This window comes from Egretta garzetta, unplaced genomic scaffold (genome assembly GCF_000687185.1).
Source record: "Egretta garzetta isolate BGI_Z169 unplaced genomic scaffold, ASM68718v1 scaffold751, whole genome shotgun sequence".
Taxonomy (NCBI): domain Eukaryota; kingdom Metazoa; phylum Chordata; class Aves; order Pelecaniformes; family Ardeidae; genus Egretta; species Egretta garzetta.
The window spans coordinates 271,083-293,463 of record NW_009258628.1 but is presented as its reverse complement, the minus strand read 5'-3'; the positions used below and the strand labels follow the sequence as shown (position 1 = coordinate 293,463).

Below are 22,381 nucleotides of genomic sequence, written 5' to 3'. Positions count from 1 at the left end.
GGAAAAACCTCTTAATTTTTTACTCTTCCAGGTAAGATGACAAAAGGCAACTTCTCCTTTATGTTGTTCTCCTATGGCTATCTTCAGCTTGCTCATGAGACACTTTGGGGTCTGCTTCTCACCTGTTTAATCAGCTGGGATGGACTCTCGTGAGACTTTTTTTACTACTGCAAAGTGGTTTTAAAACACTCTTGAATCAGCTAGATTGGACATACACATCCTCCCAAGCGCCCCTGCTAGAAAGGCGGTTTTCTGCCTTCTGTGTTTTGATCTAAGTGATTCTTTGCTTAGGTTGAGTCCTACCTGGTGGCAGGGTAGGTTCACTGTGCTATGAAGCTTCTAGCAAGACCCATGGTAACTCCTGGCATTATACCAAGCTAGAGCTGTTGTTCACTATTGATGTTACTGAACATGTAGGACACCTTAATCTGCGGTGTAGTGATTATAAAATGTCTTACAAATAGCAAATTTAAGGTGGGATGGCTCTTATATTATTTACTTCAGTTATTAAATGCTTGCAGGACATGAAGACTGCTTTGTGATAAAGATTTGCTCTTCTGAAAGTGAATATGTGCAAAGTATTTCATGCGTAATGGCAGAATCTGGTCTGCCATGTGCTGTGCATCTGATGCTGAGCTACATACCTGCATGTCAATATGCTGCAGTTGACTGTTATCCTTGCTTTTTAGTTGGAAACATATGTGCTTGACCATTAAAATGTCTATTTTGAGAGGGAATTAATATGTCAGAGGTAAAAATGTGCTGCCTGTTTACAGGTAGCAAGCAATTGGCCTACTTCTATACAGTTCAAGCTTACAGCTGTAAAATTTCTAAAACACACTTGTGAAAATGTATTTGTTTATACAATACATAAAGAAAACAATGCTGAATGAAGTTTGGATGAAAGTCATCTCTGTGCTATTGTCAGCAGGCCTTAGGAGTGCAACTATAATCAGTAGCATGCCCCTTGTGTATAGCCCTGTGGGTGACCGGAGTAGTTCCTTAAGATTCCAAGTCAGTCTGACTCGCTAGCTGTAGGTTTGATAACAAGGTTTAGAAAGTAGGTTCACTAGAGAGGGAAGATTCAAAACTGGAAAACTGGGGCGAGGTGGAAGCAAACTCCATCTGGCAGTTAGCTATCTAGATGTAGTTACGCTGGAAATGGTGAAATCTTTCCACCTTTCTGTATGGCAGCCATCAAGGAAGAAATGCAGAGGAATTCATTCACACTTGGCATGCTGAGCCTGCGTATGTATAAGATGCCTGCTGGCCAAAGACTGATGCTGCACAGATGCCCCGATACGTTTAGGGATCTGAACACCAGATGATGAGCCCTCCTTCCACCTCAGACTTGGGATTCTAGAGAATATGGGTTAGCTCTGTTCCTTATAGTTTCACTGTCGGTCTCTGTCTAGTAATAGCCATGCTTTTCATCCACTGAATAAATACTTGGTGGTGGGGGAGCAGAGCAAATGCAAGTTCTCTCCTACCTGCTATGGTCTTGCGTGATTTTGAAGGAGCCATACTCTGCCTCATCTTACTAATTCTTTGTAGAATTGTATTAAAGCAGGTGCTATTTCCTTGCTATAAATATAGAAAATGAGTTAAAGGGTATAAAAAGAATCTTGGTGAGTTTGGAGGAGGATGTAATCCTGGCCACAGCATGTATAGAAAAGCTTGTTAGATACCTTAAAACATCTGGTAACTTATTAAAGGAAAAGCCTTGAAGGGCAGCAAATGTGTAGTAGAGATTCAGTGCTGATGGAGAGTCGGGTTCTTCTCTTTTAAAGCATTAGCCTTAACCTTACTCTTTAGGAGTTCAGCTTTTATGTTTCCTCATTGCATGATGTCACAAGCCATGGCTGGAGCGCTCTGCTGTCAAGCGGCGCAGGCAGGCTCTGACCGCTGGCTTTGGACGTGTGTGTGCGCAGGGGTTTAACTTAAGAGGAGGCAACTGTGCTCTTTTAGTGATCTTTGGAACAGAGAAGTGTGTTGCTTCTGCGGAACAGCTGTCCCAAAGTAAGGATTGGAGGCCTGGGAATGACTGCTACAAACTGTTCATCTGGGATGAAACAAACTACCCAGATGAAGACCTTTTAATTATCTTTTTTTATTATTATTATTACTGGTTCTTTTTTCTCCTCTTACTGACTCCCTTAAGGATTTTCTCTCCCAGGCTGTGTATTACTCACGCTCATCTTTCCTTGTGTTATTCTTTTTGTTCTTCCTTTCCCCTTTTCAATATTTACTGTCTCCTTTTTCTTAAAAGATTTTTCTTTCATGTTCCTGTTCCTTGAAGCCATAGATTCACCAAGGTTTGTATGAGCCATGGTGGCATATACTGCATTCCTGACTTCCTTCTCTTTTATTCACAATTTTATTTAAGCTTGTTAGTCCATAATCTCTTCAGAGAAGGAGGTAAGTATATGCATGGCTTCAAGTAATGGAATCTCAGTGATGCTGTTGGACCCCTTTGAAACAGTCTTCTTTTCTGAAGGATGAAACATGACCTTGATTTCTTTTGTTCCCTTCCTTCCCACCGTTGACAACGTAGAATGTGTACATAGAATACATACATAGAATAAGGAAATTCATAAAATGACACAATTTGAAATGTTTGTTAACAGAATAAAAGCTCAAAGTCTTAACCTAAAAGGTAGGCAAAATTGTATGTAGGAAATCACTCAAACTTGTCTTGACCTAGAAACACCTGAAAATGGAGACCTATGATACTTTGCTGGGGGATATACTCAGCTATGGCTAGTTCTTCATTTGGTACTTCAGGTGATACAAGTATATGATCAGTTCCTGATAATTTATTGGTCCTACCCAGTGTTCTCTGGGTTGATGGGAAACTTTCAGTAGGCATAAGTGGATATAAACTTGTACATTTTTCCTTCCTGCAAGCCTAAAGGGAGAATTTGTTACAATTCTCAGTGAGTTTACTCTGTTATAAAGTACCTTGCATCGTAAGTTCTGTATTACTCTGAGAAAAATCTATGTGCAAATATTTCATGTCTCTAGCATATGTACCATCTTGGCTGACTCTCCTTAAACTTCAAGGTGAAAGACTGGTTGTTAGAGTATGTAAAATGGAACTGTTTAGAGATAAGATTTCATGTTCATAGCCAACATTTGAGCAGCTGTACTTAAAGGCAAATTGCAAAACCCCAAAGTACCCCCTCTGCTTGTGACAGTGCCTCAGTTGCACTGGAGACACATTCTTAAGTTCCTGTGGCTGCAGCACTTTTGCGACAGGTTTTGCTGCTTTCACACCTACCTAGGTGGGAGCAAATGGCAGTTCTGCTTTCAGGGAGGAGGCCTGGGCGGTAACTTTTATGACTGATGATTTCAATTAAAAAAAAAAAACCAACAAACTTGATCCTATTGTGTTGTTACCTGTAAGCTCTCTGTCAGCTCTGACCAGCGATGAAAGTGACTCAGCCAGCTACTTGAAAGCAGGTAATGACTAAAAAGTGTAAATAATAACCAGTCAAGTTTAAAAAAAAACAAAAACAACACCACCAACCAAAAAAAACCCAAACAAAACCCCCAAACTCCTATACAGATTTCCTCTCACCTAACCCTTAATCTTCCTTTGCTAGGTGGTTGCCCTGCTAACTTTTCCTGTCCTTGGTGATTGAGGGAGTTGTCTGTTGGAAGTGTTGAAAGTCAAGGTTGACAAGGCTTTGAGCAATCTGATGTAGTAAAAGATGTCGCAGCCCATGGCAGGGGCGTTGTACTAGATGATCTTTGAAGGTGCCTTCCAATCCAAACCATTCTAGCATTCTTTTGTTGATACAGTCCTCTTTGAGTCCATCTTGCTTTGGATGCTCTCTCTGAGCATCTTCTTCTTCCTCCCCTTTCCTTTCCCATGATTCCCTTTCTCCAGAGGGTAGCGACAGGATATGGGGAGCAAGATTCTTGGTTGGTGATGCTGCTTGGTCTTCAGCCTTGGTATTTCAGACTTCAGTACCTAGAAGATAATACATCCATTTAGTGGTATACCAGGTTTTTACACCTTTGAAGTTTGTTGTTGGTGTTTCCATCTGTGCTTTGGAAGAGAAAACTGGAAAAAACACCTTTTGTGACGTAAAAACAACGTAAAGCAGAGATGCCATTTTCTTTTTTAAGCATTTCCATAACATTCATGTAACTTTTTAAGTTTTTTTTTATTTTTAGAACTTTCTGCTTCATGGGAAGACCTGTTAGGTCTGCCTCTCAACTTTTTTTGATAAGAGTGCTTAGAGGACAAATGGTGTCCATACATGCTTATGAATGCTCTTGCATGATTAATTTGGAGCAGATGGAAGAAAGGTGGAATCCTGAACAACCACTTATTTAGCATGACTTGAAAACTGTCAGCTGTTAATCAGTTTTACACTCCTGTCAGCCATCCTGCCACCAGAACTGGTCAACTAGAGTCAGTGAGATCCTGTTATGAATGACTTCCTAGCTGCCGTCGGATTGGGTCTGTGCTCCAGCAACGTGTGTTTCTTTGCTGTTATACGCAAGTCGAGGCATTGGTATTAGAGTAAAATGAAACATAAGAAATCCTTAGCATTTGCTTAAGTGACTTGAAGCATATGAATCGGTGTTTACAACATTACTTCTTCCTTTGGCTTCTATTTAAAGATTAGCACAGGGACTGGATTGACAGAAGTAAAATACTAAAACTGGTTTCAAAAGTTCATGCTATGTGCCACTTTGCATTGCAGTCGCCTTGCATAATGAAATAAAATGCATACACAAGCAAATGATTAGAGTTGGATTTAATAAAACTGCAGAGGGAAGTTTTAATTTGCAGTATGGCAAGATAATGTTAGTGCATACCTGTTTTGAAAGTGTGTATGTAAGAGAGATATATGTGGTATTCAAACTGAACATAAGAGGTTGCTTTCGGAGATAGTTTAAGCCAAGTTCCAACAATTTAATTTTCTTTCCCGCCTGTATGGTTGTTGGAGGTTGTCTCGCGGTGTTTCTGTGAAAGATAATTGAGCCAAAGCAAGTTGAATGCTGACCAAGATAGGTTATGACACAAGGGTTGCTTTTATGTTAAAGGAAGGTTGAATCTCTGTAGGCCCTTGCGCTTCCTGTGGTATCTTATCTAAGAAATTGCTGTATGATAATGTATCTTCAGTTATACATTTAAATTTGTGTTCTTACTAACATACACTTTTTTTTTTTCTGGTGATGGAAAGAATTTTTAATCACAGGAGGCTCATTAAACAGTTCATTAAAATATTAGTATATTTTCTAAAAGCCCTAGCTGCACTGATGCTGGATTTTGGGGGTGCAGAAATACTTTCACTCTAAATTTTTTTAATAAATGTACTCTGTTCTTCTTCAACAGAGGTGTTATGAACATAAGCAGTATAGAAATGGGCTGAAGTTCTGTAAACAGATCCTTTCAAACCCAAAGTTTGCAGAACATGGAGGTAAGTTTTCAAATGGCACGTGCTCTCTTTTTTCCCTGTACTTTAGAACAGAGTAATAATTTGTAAGTTTTATAAATATTTATAGCACTTAGCCTTTTGCCCATAAAGCAGTGTGTCCAGAAGCCTGCACCATGTTAAGCACTTACTGTTGGTAAGATTTGTGATTTTAAAGACTGGTCTTACCGGTAGTTAGTAGTCATAGCTTGCTGTTCTTTATCTTTATGCTGCAAGTCTAATATTCATTATAGCATGGTACAAGTTTCTTAATACAAGTATGCATTGCTCAAATCGCTTTTCAGGGGAAATTGTTATTCACTCATGTAGAAGTGCAAGACAAAAAGAAGAGACTGAATATTGTTCAGCACTGTATGTCTGTCAGCTCTGAGGTTTGCTACTTACTCTGAAGGAATAGTCTTACTGTAAAAGCAGTCGTCCTTTGCTGTATTTTCAGTCTGTTCTTACTACTGAGTTGAGAGTTTCTTTCCAGTGTCCAGAAATGTTTTGGTTTTTTTCTTTGCCAACTAGTTTGGCATGGGTAGATGTGTGGAAGTCTTAGTGTTGTGAATAAATACTTGAGTAGTTACCATGCTCCGTTACAGTAAAAAAACCCCCAAACCTCTCTTCAAAATGTTTGTAGAGCAGACAGATTTTAAAAAGGTATTTAAAATAAAATGCTGCTTCACATTTTGGTGAAAATAATGTATAAAGTTTATTGTCATGTATGATACACGTAGGTGAATAATCTGCCAGTATAGCTTTCCATGTGAAAAAAGAACGCAAAATCTTGATGCTGCTAAGTGAGTCTAAATTTGCATTTCTATTATATTTAGAGTTGCTATATTAGGCTTAAAAATCAATGAAGATGAGTAACTGATACTTACTTAATTTCTTTTTTTTTTTTTTTCTTTTTTTTTTTAGAAACCTTGGCAATGAAAGGACTAACATTAAACTGTCTAGGGAAGAAAGAGGAAGCTTATGAACTTGTGCGTAGAGGCCTAAGGAATGACTTGAAGAGTCATGTCTGTATCCTTTTTGAAACAGGACTTTCGCTTATGAATAGAAAAGGTTTATTTTCTACAACTACTTGATTTACAGAATTGGAACAAAAGCCAGTACCGTTAGGCTTCAAACTGAAGTTCAGAGTTTTAAATTTTGTTTCCAATACATAAGAGTATTTTGTCTAAACTATTCAAAGGGCAGATGCTTTGCAACTGTCCTTGCAGTCAGTTAGCTCAGATGCTTTGCAGCTATCCTTGCAGTCACAGTTAGCTCAGATATTATTCTGGCTTGGAATGTATGGTTTGGGGTTTTTTTATCATTAAGCCGCGGCTCTAAACTTGTGGTGGGCTGAACTAGGCATTTAAGCATGTGGTTTGCTTAAAAAACATTAGTAGTTGCCATTACATTGATAAGAACTTGTCATACACTTAGCATGCAGGAAGTGCAAGCACTTCAGTTGTCTAATATAAGCCCTTACTCAAAAATGTGTTTGAGTAAGCCTGATAGTCTTTTCAGAGATCCTATTACTTGATTTCCTCCCCTTGTACGTGAAAAGCACAGTTTACAGCATGTTATATGCACCCTATACATGTAACTGGCAAACAGTTCTCTGTCTTCAGTTTGCAAGCAGTTTCTTTGTACAGCTGAGAAAAAGAATTGTAATTTTATAACATTATATATATATATATAACAATATAATAACATTACTGTCTGCTTATAAAATGGCTTAAGAGCTTTTTACCAACTGTTCTGTCACTGACTTGTTGAATCTGTTTTCTCCCTGCTCAAATTTAGTAGAATCCTTAACAGAGTGTTCTAGGTTGGCATGTCTATGGCCTTCTTCAGAGGTCAGACAAGAAGTATGACGAAGCTATCAAATGCTATAGAAATGCACTGAAATGGGACAAAGACAATCTTCAAATCTTGAGAGATCTTTCTCTGCTGCAGATTCAAATGAGGGATCTTGAGGGTTACAGGGTAAGTACACATACTGCATTTATTATCAACTTCTAGGAAACCAGCAAAGGTGGCCACTTGTTTAATGACGCTTTAAAAAAAAGATACAGTATTAGATCTAGAGTGTTAAAACTGTGTGCTACTCCATACTTCATGAAAGTAAAAGTAGACGTGCTACTGAGCAATTTCTATAAAGTATATGGATTTAATAGCATATTAAATGATTATTTCTCAGCTCCGTGCAGAATTGTTTGCTCTTACTCTTTTTAATGCTGTATAATCCAGCTGTCAACAATCCCTGGTCTTTTTATTATTTTCTTGGAAGGATTCCTGCTGTTAAAAAGCAGTTTGTTCAGATGACTGTTATTCAGGCAAAGGAGTTTCTATTTTTTTAATAACTTTTTACCATATACCCCTACTTCTTTAAATCGGTGGCCACGAGTTTTGCCTTGGCAGTGGATAACAATACAAAGCAAGCAGTATGCTGCATGAAACACCATATTTTGCTTCCCAGCCAACCTGGGCATTACTGACAGCTCCTTTGGGTCCAAAGACTTCTTTACCTTTTCTGTGAGCTGTAAGACTGTGGATCAGGACTCTTGAATGTTCCTCTCCTTTCTTGATTTAATACTCAAGATGTTTAGTTTACTATTTTTTTTTCTTCTACTGTTTATTCTGTAGTAAAGCTGAATGCATTTGGTAACTTAAATTGGAACCCTCTTCCTGACTGTTACTGCAACACCCTGTTACTTGCTGCCTTCGTCAGTTGTCTGTATTTGCCATGTGACATGTTTCATGCTAACCAACCATTGCAAGGTTGTAGTGTCACAGCTGTGGTACTTCTGTAGAGAGGAATACAACCTTTCTATTGTCTTCTTTACAAATGCTACTCCTGATGTAGTTGGGTTCCTGTTTTCTTGAATTGCAAGCTGATGTCTAGCTTGCCAATACTCTCATTTCTTAAAAAGTAGCAGGTTCTGCTGAGTATGCATATTGCAGAGATGTTTATGTGGTTCAGGCTAGGTTGTAGTCGCTGCCCATGGTCAATGTACAGCTTGCTCAGGATTAGACAGAACAATGACTATGGAAGATCTGTTTGTTTCTTACTGTGCCATCCAGGGAAAGATGACAATGGTCATCCTAAATATTTATAATGCAATTTATAATGCAAACCTTAATTAATTGGGGAAAAAAAACCCCGACCTTGGTACCTCCTAAATTACATTTGTGTGCCTAGAAGTCTGTTTTTCAGCTGATATAAACTGGTGTAATAAGGTATTCCTTTGCAAAAAAAAAAAATAAATTGTGAGATCTTTACCTGAGAGACTTTGGATAGTATTTTATGTCAGGTTTTCATCTTTTCAGGTTTTCCTTGAGCCTTTAAAGTTGTGGTTGCTAAAACACATTAGTTGGTCTCTTCATAGATTATTTCCTTTTCAAATTGGGGTAATGTTTGTTAGTATGCTAAGAACAAGTTTTGTTCTTGGAACCGTGTGGAACCATCAGCTAACACAGGTCCTCAGTGAACTTATTCCCAAGTTAGGACATTTCTTAATCACTGTTATTTTCATGTTAGTAATTTAGAAATTTGACTCCTCTCTTGCTGAGACAAGATAGCCAAACTTTAGCATAGGTGCCAAAATCCACTTGCAAGTGTACGTTCTTTTGGCCTCTGGATAAATGTGAATACAGATGCGTAATTGCTAAACGTATAAGGAACAGTCATTATAGAATTCATTAAGGATTAAATGTTAACATGCTTAGAAGCCAGTAATTCATGACTGATCATATGCTAGTTCCCGAAGAATGAATTTACTCTCAAAACTGGGAATAAGTTTGTGGGTTGTTTTTTTTTTCCCCTTCACTTTAACTTCCACCCTCTCCTACGTTACAACATTTTGACTAATCTTCATTCTAATCAAGCTGCTGTAACTAGTTTTAGTTCTTTTGTTGACCCCTACTTCTGACTGTTTGGGCTTTTTTTAGTAGGTAGTAACTTTTTTCCTTTATTTTAAATTACTTGAAGACACCTTTCAGGAGTCTGTAATAAAACAAGTAATAACTTTTCCCTCAGATTAAAACAGCATGTTACTGAGCAAATCTGTTGCATCTTCCAACTGTAATTATCTTCTTGCCAAAGAACAGGGATGCACTTGCGTGACCTATTTTGCCTAACAACACTTGTAATGATTTAATACATATGTACTTCCAAGGTGAATTTGAAACACCAGTGTATAGTAAATGTTCCCACGTCTCAAACCAAAGTATCCTTAATTGTATTCTGTTCGTAAGTGGTAAGACAGGACAAGCATCTCTGTCATGTTAACAAAGTTAGTCTGATTCATCCGTATTCAATTGGACATGATGTGTTATTTGGGGGAGGGAGGGTTCAATCAGTCAAGACCATTGTAGTGTTTTAAAGTTTATTCTTTCTTTTTGTTAAAAAAATGCATTTGCATGTAGAAAACATAATTTTTAATGACATCCCTTAAATATTAGAATACTGAAGACGGGAGTATTGCATAATGGATTCTACAGAGCATCAGAATAAAGTCAGGAAAATTAGTAGCTACTTTCTTGCAGGAAACAAGATACCAGTTGCTTCAGCTCCGACCTGCGCAGCGAGCATCATGGATTGGTTATGCTATTGCTTACCATCTGCTGGAAGACTATGAAATGGCAGCAAAAATTTTAGAGGAATTTAGGAAGACACAGCAGGTAAGAGGAAAACATGAAATTCCTGTCTGGATTGCTGCTTAAGCTAAAAATAAAACACTGCTTCCTTTCATGATGCGAAAACTTTATGCAGTTTCTTTAGTCAAATGCATGAATTCCCAAATGCATTCTAGAAGGCTGAACTTTCTCATGTGTCTTGCTTTCCTATGTAGACATCGCCTGATAAAGTAGACTATGAGTACAGCGAACTGCTGCTGTATCAAAATCAAGTCCTCCGTGAGGCAGGGCTATATAAAGAAGCCTTGGAGCATCTATGTACCTACGAAAAGCAGATCTGTGATAAACTGGCTGTTGAAGAAACGAAAGGTAATTAGTTTTTGAAGGTACATGTAAACGCATAGTATACAATGGAATGCCTGTACTGTCAGCTTTCCCCATCTTTTGGAACTTCATCTTTGATTTGGTTTTGGATTAATTTTTTCTGCAGCAGGTAAAGGACTGCTTGCCTTGCTGCTGTTTGGTGCATATCATACTCTTCTCCCAGGTTAATAAGCCATCAATAGAGTACAAACTTCCTGCTCTGAAACTTGTGAGCTGATGGGTGTTTCAGATCCTGAATTGATGTCCTGAAATGCTGCTTGGGTAGTGTGCTCAGACCTGTGCTATTACGGCTTTGATAGTGGTCCTGACAGGGAGACCACTTGCTGAAAGGGCAGAATCATCTTTGGCAAAGTAGAAGGCTTTTAATTATACTCAGCCACTCTTGCGGAGTATGGAAATAGCTCCTTTAGCTGAGCAACGCAACGTAGGCTTCTGTTATCGTATTATTGTAATCCTAGTGCATAATATTATAACAGAGCAATATAATACTGTGTCTTATATTCCATAGCTGGAATTGCAGAGTGATGGAAGTTCATTCTTACAGCTCTATTAACAGGTGCACTTTTTCAAAGCATGCTTTGTTCCTCTTCTGCTTGATGCTTGTACAGTCCTTCTGTGAACCTTCCAATCTGTTGAAGGTACTGTTTGCTCTTGGCCCACGCTGGAATCTGTTTGGATGATTGCTTGAAGCAAAGAGAAGAAATCTTTTTACTCTCTAATATCATACTTGTAGATGTTGTAGCAAGTTCCCTATTCCTGCTAACTGTAATCTCACTGTCTTGCAAAAAGAACCTAGGAATTGAGTAGTGACAGTATTATGGAAGGCATGTTGTACTTCCTCAAGGAAAATGATTGCAGGTGACTCTCCACTGTTGCTAAATACGTTACTTGGTTTGTATACAAATGGAAATGGATGTAGGGATTACACTATCACAGACTGTTTTACAGACGTAGTAGTGGGAGTTTGGGTTTTAGGGGTGTCTTTTCATGATTTATCTGAAAGGTACTTTGATATACTGTGTGCTCTTAAGTTTCTGTTGAAGGTCTGAGGCTGGTAGTACTGAAATAGGATTTTCAAATAGGACAACACACACAAAACCCTCACCAAAACAAAACACACAATACAACCTTCTAGCAAGTTACCAGACAAAAGGACAAAAACACTCTTTGCAGTCTGTGCACTTTCAACAGGGTACAACTGATTAATTTTTTGGGGCACAGCTTCTGTTGTGTCGTGATGTCTAGCTTAGCTGCGGGGTGTACTGCAGAAAAACCTGCTAATAAATGAGTGTTGTCTGTGAATTTTAAGTGCGTGTGCAAAAGCCATTGTGGATGAAGTACAGCTGAGAAACACTGAAAACAGTATTGGCGTTTGCCACCATTAGATAAAAGTTACAACTTTCACCTCAGGGAAAGAATTTAGGTTTATTTTCCAGATTCTGTCATTCTCAGCGAGGGAAGTATTGATGTTTCCCCTGGCATTAGATACTGTGTGTAGTCCTCAAGTTACCCTATCTGTGGGAAGCAGCATCTCTTGACAAAATTACATGTCAGTTGCATGACATAAGGAGGAAGAGAGGTAGAGCTGACTCGCATTTTCCTCTTGAAACCAGATGAGAAAATTTTGCCTTAATCTAGAATGACACCATATCACCTCTGGTGTGTAATCTTTTAGTGCCTAACATTTGCCAATAGCAAAGCTTTGTAACATACAGCTTCCCATTGTGAAATGGGAAATTGACTTTTCTTCTAACTCCAGCATCAGCAAAAGTGCTCTATACAGTTGTTAGATTTAGACTTTACTTTTAACAGTTGTATCTTGTATTGATTTATTAAGAGGAAATTTTCTTGCAGAACCTTGAGAATTCATTAATCAGATCAATGACCTGATTTAAAACATTGAAGTTAGTTTTACTAAATACCAGACTGAAGAACCATTCTTTCATTTGCAGATCTGCAATTACAATTTGATATTCAAGATGCTATGTACATGAAATACTGTGTACTGCTTTTAATTGCCTTCTGTAGTAAAACCTGCGCTTAAAGTAACCAGTCACTTCAGTGAGAAAAAAAAAACATGTGCATCTTGCTTTTAACATTAAATTTTCAAGTAAGTTTCAAGAGTTACTGTCCAAGTTGTAGAATCTTACTGTAATTGCACCATTGTCAAAGTAAAACCATATTTGTCAGCTAGTTTGTGATGCCTCTGTGATCATTTTTTCTAAGAAATTAGAATCTACATGGGGTTAAGGATTATCTAATCTTTTACTGTAGAGTGTTTAATATTACACTGCTTCAGTATCTTGTTACCTTAATTTAAAACTTCTTGGATCTCACACAGGAGAACTTCTGCTTCAGCTTGGCAGACTTGAAGAAGCGGTTGAAGTCTACAAAGGACTGCAAGAAAGAAATCCTGAAAACTGGGCCTACTACAAAGGCCTAGAAAAGGCACTTAAACCAGGTAATGATTTGATATGTTGTAGTAAATAAGCTGTTCCTGCACGTTTGGAATTTATATATTTATCAAAAATGTGTATCGCTTTAAGTAATAAAACTATTGTTTTAAAATGTCCCCATTTAAATTTTGCTTTTTAGTCATAGCATGTACATGCCATCATAGCGGGTTTGTTTTTAAGAAAGGCTGGAAGTATTTCTTGTATTGTTGTTACCATGTCTTATTTAAAACCAAAACATGAAAAAAATGCAGTAATTTTGTGCATGGTTGAAAGAAGGGAATTATTTCTGTGAAGACAGTTTTGATTTAGAATTTTTCTTTGAACTGTCTCTGTTATCTTAATCTTACGTTGTAGGTAATACAGGTTTTGGAAAAACAGGCATGATTCTCCTGAATGATTTCTTTTGTTCAACATTTTAGCAGAAAATGAGGGATTAAGATGAGAGATAAGCAGCTAGTCTTCCACTGGTGGAAGAGGAATTTACAGATACTGAATACCCAAAACCATTTAGTACAGCAATTTTAAAAAGAAAGAAATGGAAATTAGTGTACTTTAGGAAGTATATAGCCATTAGTTGCTATATATTCTGATCTTTTTTTTAACCAGATACAAATCACTCCCTGCCCCCTCTTCCCTTCTTGCCAAAAAGGAAGGAAAAAGTAAACTGTAAAATTCTATTCCAGCTAATATGATGGAGAGGCTAAAGATCTATGAAGAGGCCTGGACTAAATACCCAAGGGGACTTGTTCCAAGAAGATTACCGTTAAACTTTTTGTCAGGTAAGTGCCTTTTTGCTGAGCAGGTAGTGATCAACACTTAGATACTAGTAAGATTAGATACTAATGTTTTAACAGCATAAACAGTCTGCAATTGACAAGTAATGTGTGGTAAAACAAAATCAACAGGTCTTTTTCCTCTCAAGGTGAAAAGTTTAAGGAATGTCTGGACAAGTTTCTAAGGATGAATTTCAGCAAAGGTTGCCCACCAGTCTTCAATACTTTGAGGTCATTATATAAAGACAAGGAGAAGGTAGGTTTTTCTCCCCCACTTTTTACATGACCTACTTTATAATTGTGACATGTTAAAAAGATGAAGAAACTTTTTTCTTCAATGCTCACTCCATCAGCACTGTTGTATATTATTGCCTAGTATATCTAGAAGAAATCAAGTAGAAGCATACGTAGCCTTGTGCCAAGTTGGTAAATATAGAAACCTAAGGTCTACTCGGTTATAAGCTGCATAAGTGTTAACCAAGGGAGGCTTGGTCTTAATTTGTTAGATATGTGAGATTGAGTGCATTCCCATATGTATTGGAATTCAGGATATTACAGATTTTTCTTACCAAAAATAACTAGTTTGGGTAACACAAAGTAGTTCAAGTTGAAATAAAATGCCATCTTGCCCACAGATTTTTTTTTTTGTCTTGTCTTGCATGTGTAGGTGGCAATCATAGAAGAGCTCGTGATAGGTTATGAAACCTCTCTAAGAAGCTGCAGGTTATTTAACCCAAATGGTGAGTGCTAAGACTGGCATACTTCACGGAAGTATGTGACCATTCAGAGGCAGGGAATCAGTGGGAAGTAAAGAAATAGAGGTGATGTTGTTTTTTCTGTTCCCTCCCCCTCTCTGCCCCCCCTCAACACAAAACCATAACCATCCTTAGAATGGGTTTAAGCTGTCAAATACAAAGTCTGTATTCAAAATCTAGTCACTTGTTCTAAAAGTTGTGTTGGATCAACAAAGTTGATCATCTCTCTGTGGTTTTGAGTTCAAGTATTTTATTTTCAAGGCTTGGATTTTTATCATTGTCCAGGAAAGTGAAATTTGAAAGCTATGTTAAATCCTTAATTGCAGAAATGTAAAATGGAAAGGAATAGCTACTGATAGCACAATCTTCAGGGTGGGAGGGGGGCATGTTGGACATTTTGGTGGGGGCTGGGTTTTGTGTTCCTAAGGGTTTCATTTGAGAGTTAAAAAACATTTTCCAGGTTTTGACTGACAACCGTTTTGTCGTGGGGTATGGTTCTACATCTCTTGAATCCAGCCTTCATAGATTCCTCTCTGGTAGCTTCATGATGGCTTCTTAGTCATTTGCCCAACCACTTTTTTCTTGAAGATTCTATGTCACAAACTTTTCTGCATAGAATATCAACAGAGGATAGTCTTGAAATTTTGGTAGATGGGTTATAATAGTGTAAGAATCAAGATAGCATGAATGACAATGTATGTTAAAACTTTGCAGGATAATCCTAATCACTACAGACATTTTTATTGAGGTTATAACCAGTTATTTTCCTGCTTTGCAGAAACATTAATGCAATACTTCATTATGAAATTCTCATCTAAGTTTCCTGTTCTACTTTTTCCTTTAATTTAATGCTACAGGCTACAATATAGCCACTCAGTACCGGTTTGAATTTGTCCAAACCTTTCAAACACATTTGTGCTTTTCTGGTTTAAGGAAGTGGCATACTGTTGCTTCAGTTCAATATTTAATTTGATACTAAATTTCATTCAAATAAACAATTTTCTGCTAACGTAAAATGAAAAAATGCATATAATTTCACAGTTAAGTTATACCATAAATTGAAGAACCAGAACCTTTGGGCAGGACTAGAGCTCCCACACTCCTTTCCCCCACCCTCCACCCCCCCCAGCAAGGTGCTGTGCTTCATAGTCAGTGAAATGAGCTTTTAAGACTTCAGTAGTATTTTGGATTTCAAACAGAGCCCTCCAACTTTCAAAACTGACTTGTGTATAGGAATGTTTTCTAGGATATGTTTAGGTGAGCAGTGATGATAAATGAGCCAAAGGTAGAAACAGAAAATCTTTTTAAAGCTAGGGTTTGGAACAGACAGCCTGTTTTGTTTAAAAATATTCAAGTCTATGGGTTGAAAACGTGTAAATGCTGAATGTACTGAAATCCTTTACATTGTTACTGTGCAACACTTGTGTTTAGCAGGACTCTTTGCTATACCCTTCATTTAAAACAGTTTTAAATGAGAACTCTGCATCATGCACTAAACTGCGTTAAGGGACTAGTTGGAACAAAATGCAACTCCCTTCTGACTCACTCACTCACTTTTCCTTTCCCTTAAAACCACAGTATGAGAAGGGAACAATATATGCTCAGGTCTTGTCAAAAAACAGACTTAAAAGTTAATGGACTTACCTGGACCCAGGTGTTTGAAAACACTCCCAGGTCTGTTGTGACAGCCTGATACAGAATTAGAATTCATTTCAGTGGCTATATGTATAGCACTCTGCTTTTGGCATGTTGTTTTAATAAACTGAACAAAACAACTCCCTCTGTTTTTCTCCCTCCAGATGACGGTAAAGAAGAACCTCCAACCACTTTACTCTGGGTCCAATATTATTTGGCTCAACATTATGATAAAATTGGACAGCCATCCCTGGCTCTAGAATATATAAATGCTGCTATAGAAAGTACTCCCACTTTGATAGAACTCTTCCTTGTGAAGGCAAAAATCTATAAGGTAAGTTTGGCTTGTTCTTAGTGACCAGAGGTTATTCATTTGTTATGATGGAAGACTTCTACATATGCTATATACTTTCCTGTAATGTTTTTGACGTGACCATTGGAAATGTTAAGCTTGCGTTATGCAAGACACATGGATAATCCATGGGAAATTACTTGGTGAGTTTTAGTGAGTTTCTAGATAAGGGTATTGTTTGGCTACCTGGGTTTTTTAGTGCGTATGAATTAGCCCCTGTGAAGATTTTCAAGTCAATAAAGGACACATATATGGCAAAATGTGAATTCTCAGTTTATAGTTGTATTTTTCATATTAAAAACCACACTGATAAATTCAGTTAATGTTTTAAATGTTTTCAACCTGTTCTTATCCTGCCCCCACCCCACCCCGCCTTTTTTAACTACTTGAAAATAATTTCTCAACTACACTATGGTATTGTATCAGAATGGGATTATCCAAAGTCCTTTAAGCATTTTCAGGAAAAACGTCTAGTGCCAAAAGACCTGTAATTCTGTCATGAGGGAAAGTAATTTTTCTGCTTTTTTTCTTTAAAGGTCTGTTGCTTTCCTGAAGAAAGCTATTTATTTTAAAATGTCTAAAAATAACTAATGATATTAAAGAGTGAGTGGGTAAAACGTGCATGGTTTATAATTACTGAATCTCACTTGAATTTCTATCTCTTTAAGCATGCTGGAAATATTAAAGAAGCTGCAAGGTGGATGGATGAGGCTCAGGCTTTGGACACAGCAGACAGATTTATCAACTCCAAATGTGCAAAGTATATGTTGAAAGCAAACTCCATTAAAGAAGCAGAAGAAATGTGTTCTAAGTTTACGAGGGTTTGTTGCATTTAACTATAGCTCTTTTCAATAATGTGGGCCTAATCCCTTGTGGAATAACTTTTTGTGCTAGCTTTCCACTCACCTTTACTATAAGTTCTGTTTCAGAGCAACTATGATTGCTTGCTTCACTAATGGTAGTCAGTATCAGGGTTTGAATTCATCTTGATTAAGCATGATTCCATAGTATTAAATGAAAACTCTAAAGCTTGGATTTGATCATTTTTGCCAGGTAGGAAAAATACAGCATGCCTGTTTTAGACATGACTACTTTGAAAAAATAATCATCTCAGAAGTCTTTGGGTTTAAGGTTGATTCTATAGGATCCTTGACTTCCCTTGGAATAAAATTACTGTGTGGCTGCTAGGTGAGAGTCTTTCTGAGATGTCTTCCTCTTTGTTCACAAGCTTTCATCCCTAAGGCCATGAAACATAATGAAGGAAAGCTGCTTTTTTTATTTATTTTTTTTTGCAGCTGCTTACCCATGACCAATTAGGTGGCATAAAAAGTTTGCATTATGCAGATTGGTTAATTTCATGCATCAGTTTTTGTCCTGCAATAACCTATTCTGATAGGCTTGATGATCTCACAGGTTAGTTACTTTTTAAATTGACTTCTTTTGCTATTATTCTTTCACAACCGAAAGTCAGAACAGCTCAGTGTAGTCTTGCCAGAATATTTGGCAAATGATACTTGCAGAACACTGGCAATATCATTTACATGTTCTCAGTGGGACCTACCTGCAGAAATAATCCTTTTTTGTTTGTTGTCCCATTTTTCTCTTCTCTCTTGAAGAGCAGGAGAAACCTGTAGTAAGGTAGGTTGAAGAGGGAGAGGGGTATTTTGTAAGGGGAAAGCTGAAGGATTTTTATGGAATGGAGGCTCTGTGTGCAGGCAAACACGGAGGGAGGGGAAATTCCGTTTTATGTAAGCTCAGTAGCTTTATGTAGAGTTTTTGATGCAAAATTGCCATGAATCTAAGTTAATTGACCTCTCTCGATGCCTTAAGCAGATTTAAGATGATGTCAAAAAAGCAAGCATACCAGTTGCCCAAAACTGAACTTTAAAAATAGAATTTGATGATGTTGCTCTGTGTAATCTTTTTCATCTCCTTTTGATCTTATGTCTAGTGCTCAACTACAGCTTCTTAATTAAAAAAACAATAATTAAAGAAGACCTAAATTAAGCATAATGAAAATGGAACTAACAATTTTTCTGATTTTTAGCTGCCTAAATCAGACTGGTTTGAAGACTGGCTTTATCTCACATTTGGGGCATTGTCCTTACCCTTCCATTTGAATATTATCTGTCATTTTCCCAGCTTTGGCTCTTGGCTGATTCTTGAATAACCTGGTTTTTGCAAAATCAGAGTAAAGTCAGAATGGCTGCATCCACCCCAAGTAGCTGACTTTGACATTAAGCTTGAAAGGCGTATCATAAGTTCTACAGATCTATGCAAGTATATATAAATACCAGATTTGAAAGACCACTGTAATCTCCTTTTCTGAATCGGAAGGTGTCAAAGCTACCAGTATTTCTTTTGCTTTGCCACTGCTTTCTAGTACTGATCACATAAGAAATAACCTATTACTGCTGACAGTTACTATACTTAGCTCAATCAGCTGGTCTCTGGATGATACAGATGGCAGTTTTAGTTTAAAAAAAAAAAAAAAAAATCATCCTGCAGGTGTCGGTGTCATGTCACATGCTAGAACTCTTCTGCCATTTTTCTTCATGCTGCAGTGTGTTATTTGTGCACACAGTATTAAAAACAGTGAATGAATGTCTCTCCTACCCTAAAGATAGAGGAACTGTCACAGTTAAATGGTCGCTACCTGGCTATTCATTGTGTATTTCTGACTCTTCCAATAAGTGGAACACAGAGGAATATTACTGTTTTATTATTATTAATGAACAAAGCAAGTCTATCTTAACTCTGGCATTTCTGACTTTCAGGACTCCAGTTTTGAAATTTAGCATTCTTTTGATAGCCTCCTTATTTGTGCTTTTAATTAGAACAAGATAAAAGAAATGTCAGTTAACAAATTGAATGAGACTTGGTTTTGTTTTATAATGCTGTTTTTGTTTTTAGGAAGGAACCTCGGCAGTAGAGAACTTGAATGAAATGCAGTGCATGTGGTTTCAGACAGAATGTGCGCAAGCTTACAAAGCAATGAACAAATTCGGAGAAGCACTTAAGAAATGCCATGAAATTGAGAGAGTACGTATCTAGTTAAGCTGCCTAGGTTGGAACACATAAGCTTGAACCTTACTGTGCTAATATGTTTCTGAGCAGTAAGAAGCTGCCTCATGTAGCTTCAGGAGAGATTTTGTTTTGTGTTGGCTACTGGTGAGTTGATAAAATCGCATTTCCTCCCAAAAATGCCACTATAAACTGTGTATTATAAAGAGATTCTATAAAGTCATTTGAAGATCCAGGAAAGAACAGAACACTCAGAAATGATCTTATTTTTGGAACAGTACATAAGAATAGCTATTTGGATACAAACCAAGAGTATGTGTACTTTAAGTTCAAAAAGAATATGGCTGAGCTGACAAGCCCAGCCTTAAAGTAAAGGAAAGATGTCACCTCGGTTATTGTTAAGCCACTGTATTTTAGAGGGAGAGAATAAATGTAAAAAAATAAATTTAAAAATGTAATATCTTCTCCTTAAAAAAAATAATTAAGCTACAGTTTAAAAGAAGCTATTAGAAATATAAAGACAGAGTAGGAGCAAATATTCAGCTTTTACAAGAAAATGAGTTTATCATGGACATTACTAAGGCATCTCTCTAGGGTTTCTGTTGTTTGATATATCAATAAATAATCACAGAAAGGGAGGGAACAGTGCAAGGACAACACTTGCACTGTCTCCATGCTAAATGATAAAATGGCACATGAAACATAATGTTCAACAGTGTGGTCTGTGAAGGAGCAACAAGAAGAATTCTTTGCCTATGCGTAACTAGTAAAAGGTCTTTCCTGAGCAGCAGTAATTCATGTAAGAAATCCTGGAACCATTATAGACTGCTGGGAAAATTTCTGTGCTGGTGTGGAGCAGCAGTCAAAAGGCCAGTGTTGGGCATTAAGTGGCTAGAGAAGCAGTACTTCCATTATATAAATCTGTCATACTATTTACATCTGAATATCGCACCTCCTTAAAAATGTGCTAGTAAGATACGTGCCATGGAGTAACTTCAACGTGAAGAGATTGCAGTTAGCCTGTCATGCTTACTATTTTATGCTCAGTTTTGACAAGCAACAACTGAGTTTAGGACGGAGCTGTATGAGCTCATAAGTACATGGAGAAGTTGAAGAGGGGAATGACTTGATTGCTTCTCAAACAAGGGGACATCAGGTGACAATGAGGAGAGCAAATCTTGAAGAAAAGGAAGGACTTTCTCACGCCATGTGTGATACAAATGTGGAATTCATTGACGCAATATTTAATGGAAGTCAAAATTATACTTCTGACTGAAAAAGAAAGAAAAATTCTTCAAGTGCTGTTTAAATGCAACAAATGTAGAACCTTTGTCCCTTAAACTGCAAGTTATCAGAGGGTAGTTACTGTTAAGAGATTGTGAAATGGGTGAATTTTGTTCTGACCTAAGATACCTTCTGTTCTTTCCACCCATGACTTTATTTTTGGAGGATTTTGTTAACTCACGTTTCTAAAAGTTAGGGTGTATTTGTCAAACAGCAGGTTTTTACTAAATTTGGGGAGAGTGTATTAGAAAGTTAAGGTCAGTATCTGATTGGTAATACTTGCTAAATAATGTTATTTTATGTTGTGTTAGCATTTTGTAGAAATCACGGATGACCAGTTTGACTTTCACACTTACTGTATGAGGAAGATTACCCTTAGGTCTTATGTGGACTTGTTAAAACTAGAAGATGTCCTTCGACAACATCCGTTCTACTTCAAAGCAGCACGAATTGCCATAGAGATATATTTGAAACTTCATGATAATCCCTTAACAGATGAAAATAAAGAACATGAGGCTGATACAGGTATTCAACCCACAGGATTTATTAAATACGCAGTTTCACTAATTAGTAGATATTTTATGAAGATCCAGCATTCTTACAGTTACCAAGTGTAGTAGCCAAAAATAAGAGTTTTGCCACAAGTCAAAGTAGGCAAATTGGAACTTGGCCTGCACATAAAAGTAGATGTTTTTATTTTGGTTATTATAAAACAGTTATCGTTTCTGTAGTGACAGTTGTAATTCTTAAGTAAAAACATGTTTGTCTTAAGAAATGGCTGAGGAAACATGGAATTCAGATTGAAGCAAGTGTGCTTGGTGGTAGCTCTTTCTAAGCATTTTATCAGTATGCAAAAATTTTACTTGGTAGCAACTTAAATATCTTGCTTCTGATGTAAAAATAATGTTTAAATCAACTTAAGTGATTATGGCTTGGGGCACCTCAAATGGTATGAATAGAGGCTGTTGAATCCTTCAGGGGGAATTTGTCAAGTTTTAGTATTTCTCAGTTCATTTGTGTGGCTTCAGGTTCAAATTAAGACAAGTGAAAGTGTAATAGAATTTCTTGTAGTCACTTTCGGATATGTTTTAAATTAATTCTCTGTGTTTTAACAGGAGGGGAGAGAGGATCTGAATATGAATCAAATATAAGATGTCTGTAGGGCATTAAAAGCAAAGCTGGAAGTGTCTATGCCAAAGTGCGACTGTTTTCATCTTATTTTTGTTAGACCATTTAATTACTACATTAAACATACCTTGTGCTGTGTAATGCCTAGGGAATAAATCAATGTGTATTGGTGTGCACTTCTACTCCTAGTATTGAATTTGTGGAGTCGTGCATTGTCCCACCTTACGCTATTGTTCTAACTCCTATTGTCCCGATTTCACAAAGGAATTTGTGAATTGTAAGCAGCAGTGTAAAATGTAAGATAACCTATCGATAGCAAATAAGCTTTTACAAATGTAACGGCAGCATTACTAGTTAGTAGATACGGCTTAAAATAGATGATCACATCTGACAGCTGATTGAGACTTAATATTAGACATCAACATTGTCTGGTTTTGCCCTTTGCATGTGTACAGCAAATATGTCTGACAAGGAGCTAAAGAAGCTACGAAATAAGCAGAGAAGAGCGCAAAAGAAGGCACAG

General features: G+C 37.2%; 1 protein-coding gene across 1 annotated transcript in view; it reads left to right on the top strand.

Annotated features, from left to right (window-relative positions):
• Nucleotides 1-5,329: 5,329 nt before the first annotated feature.
• Nucleotides 5,330-22,381, top strand: part of NAA15 (N-alpha-acetyltransferase 15, NatA auxiliary subunit) — a 25,393-nt gene continuing 8,341 nt past the window's right edge. Inside the window, 14 exon segments of the mRNA XM_009648253.2 lie at nucleotides 5,330-5,438; nucleotides 6,357-6,461; nucleotides 7,258-7,415; nucleotides 9,978-10,112; nucleotides 10,283-10,436; nucleotides 12,793-12,912; nucleotides 13,591-13,686; nucleotides 13,830-13,936; nucleotides 14,348-14,420; nucleotides 16,235-16,404; nucleotides 17,091-17,243; nucleotides 19,336-19,464; nucleotides 21,042-21,255; nucleotides 22,314-22,380. Coding sequence (XP_009646548.1) covers nucleotides 5,330-5,438; nucleotides 6,357-6,461; nucleotides 7,258-7,415; nucleotides 9,978-10,112; nucleotides 10,283-10,436; nucleotides 12,793-12,912; nucleotides 13,591-13,686; nucleotides 13,830-13,936; nucleotides 14,348-14,420; nucleotides 16,235-16,404; nucleotides 17,091-17,243; nucleotides 19,336-19,464; nucleotides 21,042-21,255; nucleotides 22,314-22,380 — 1,790 coding nt within the window.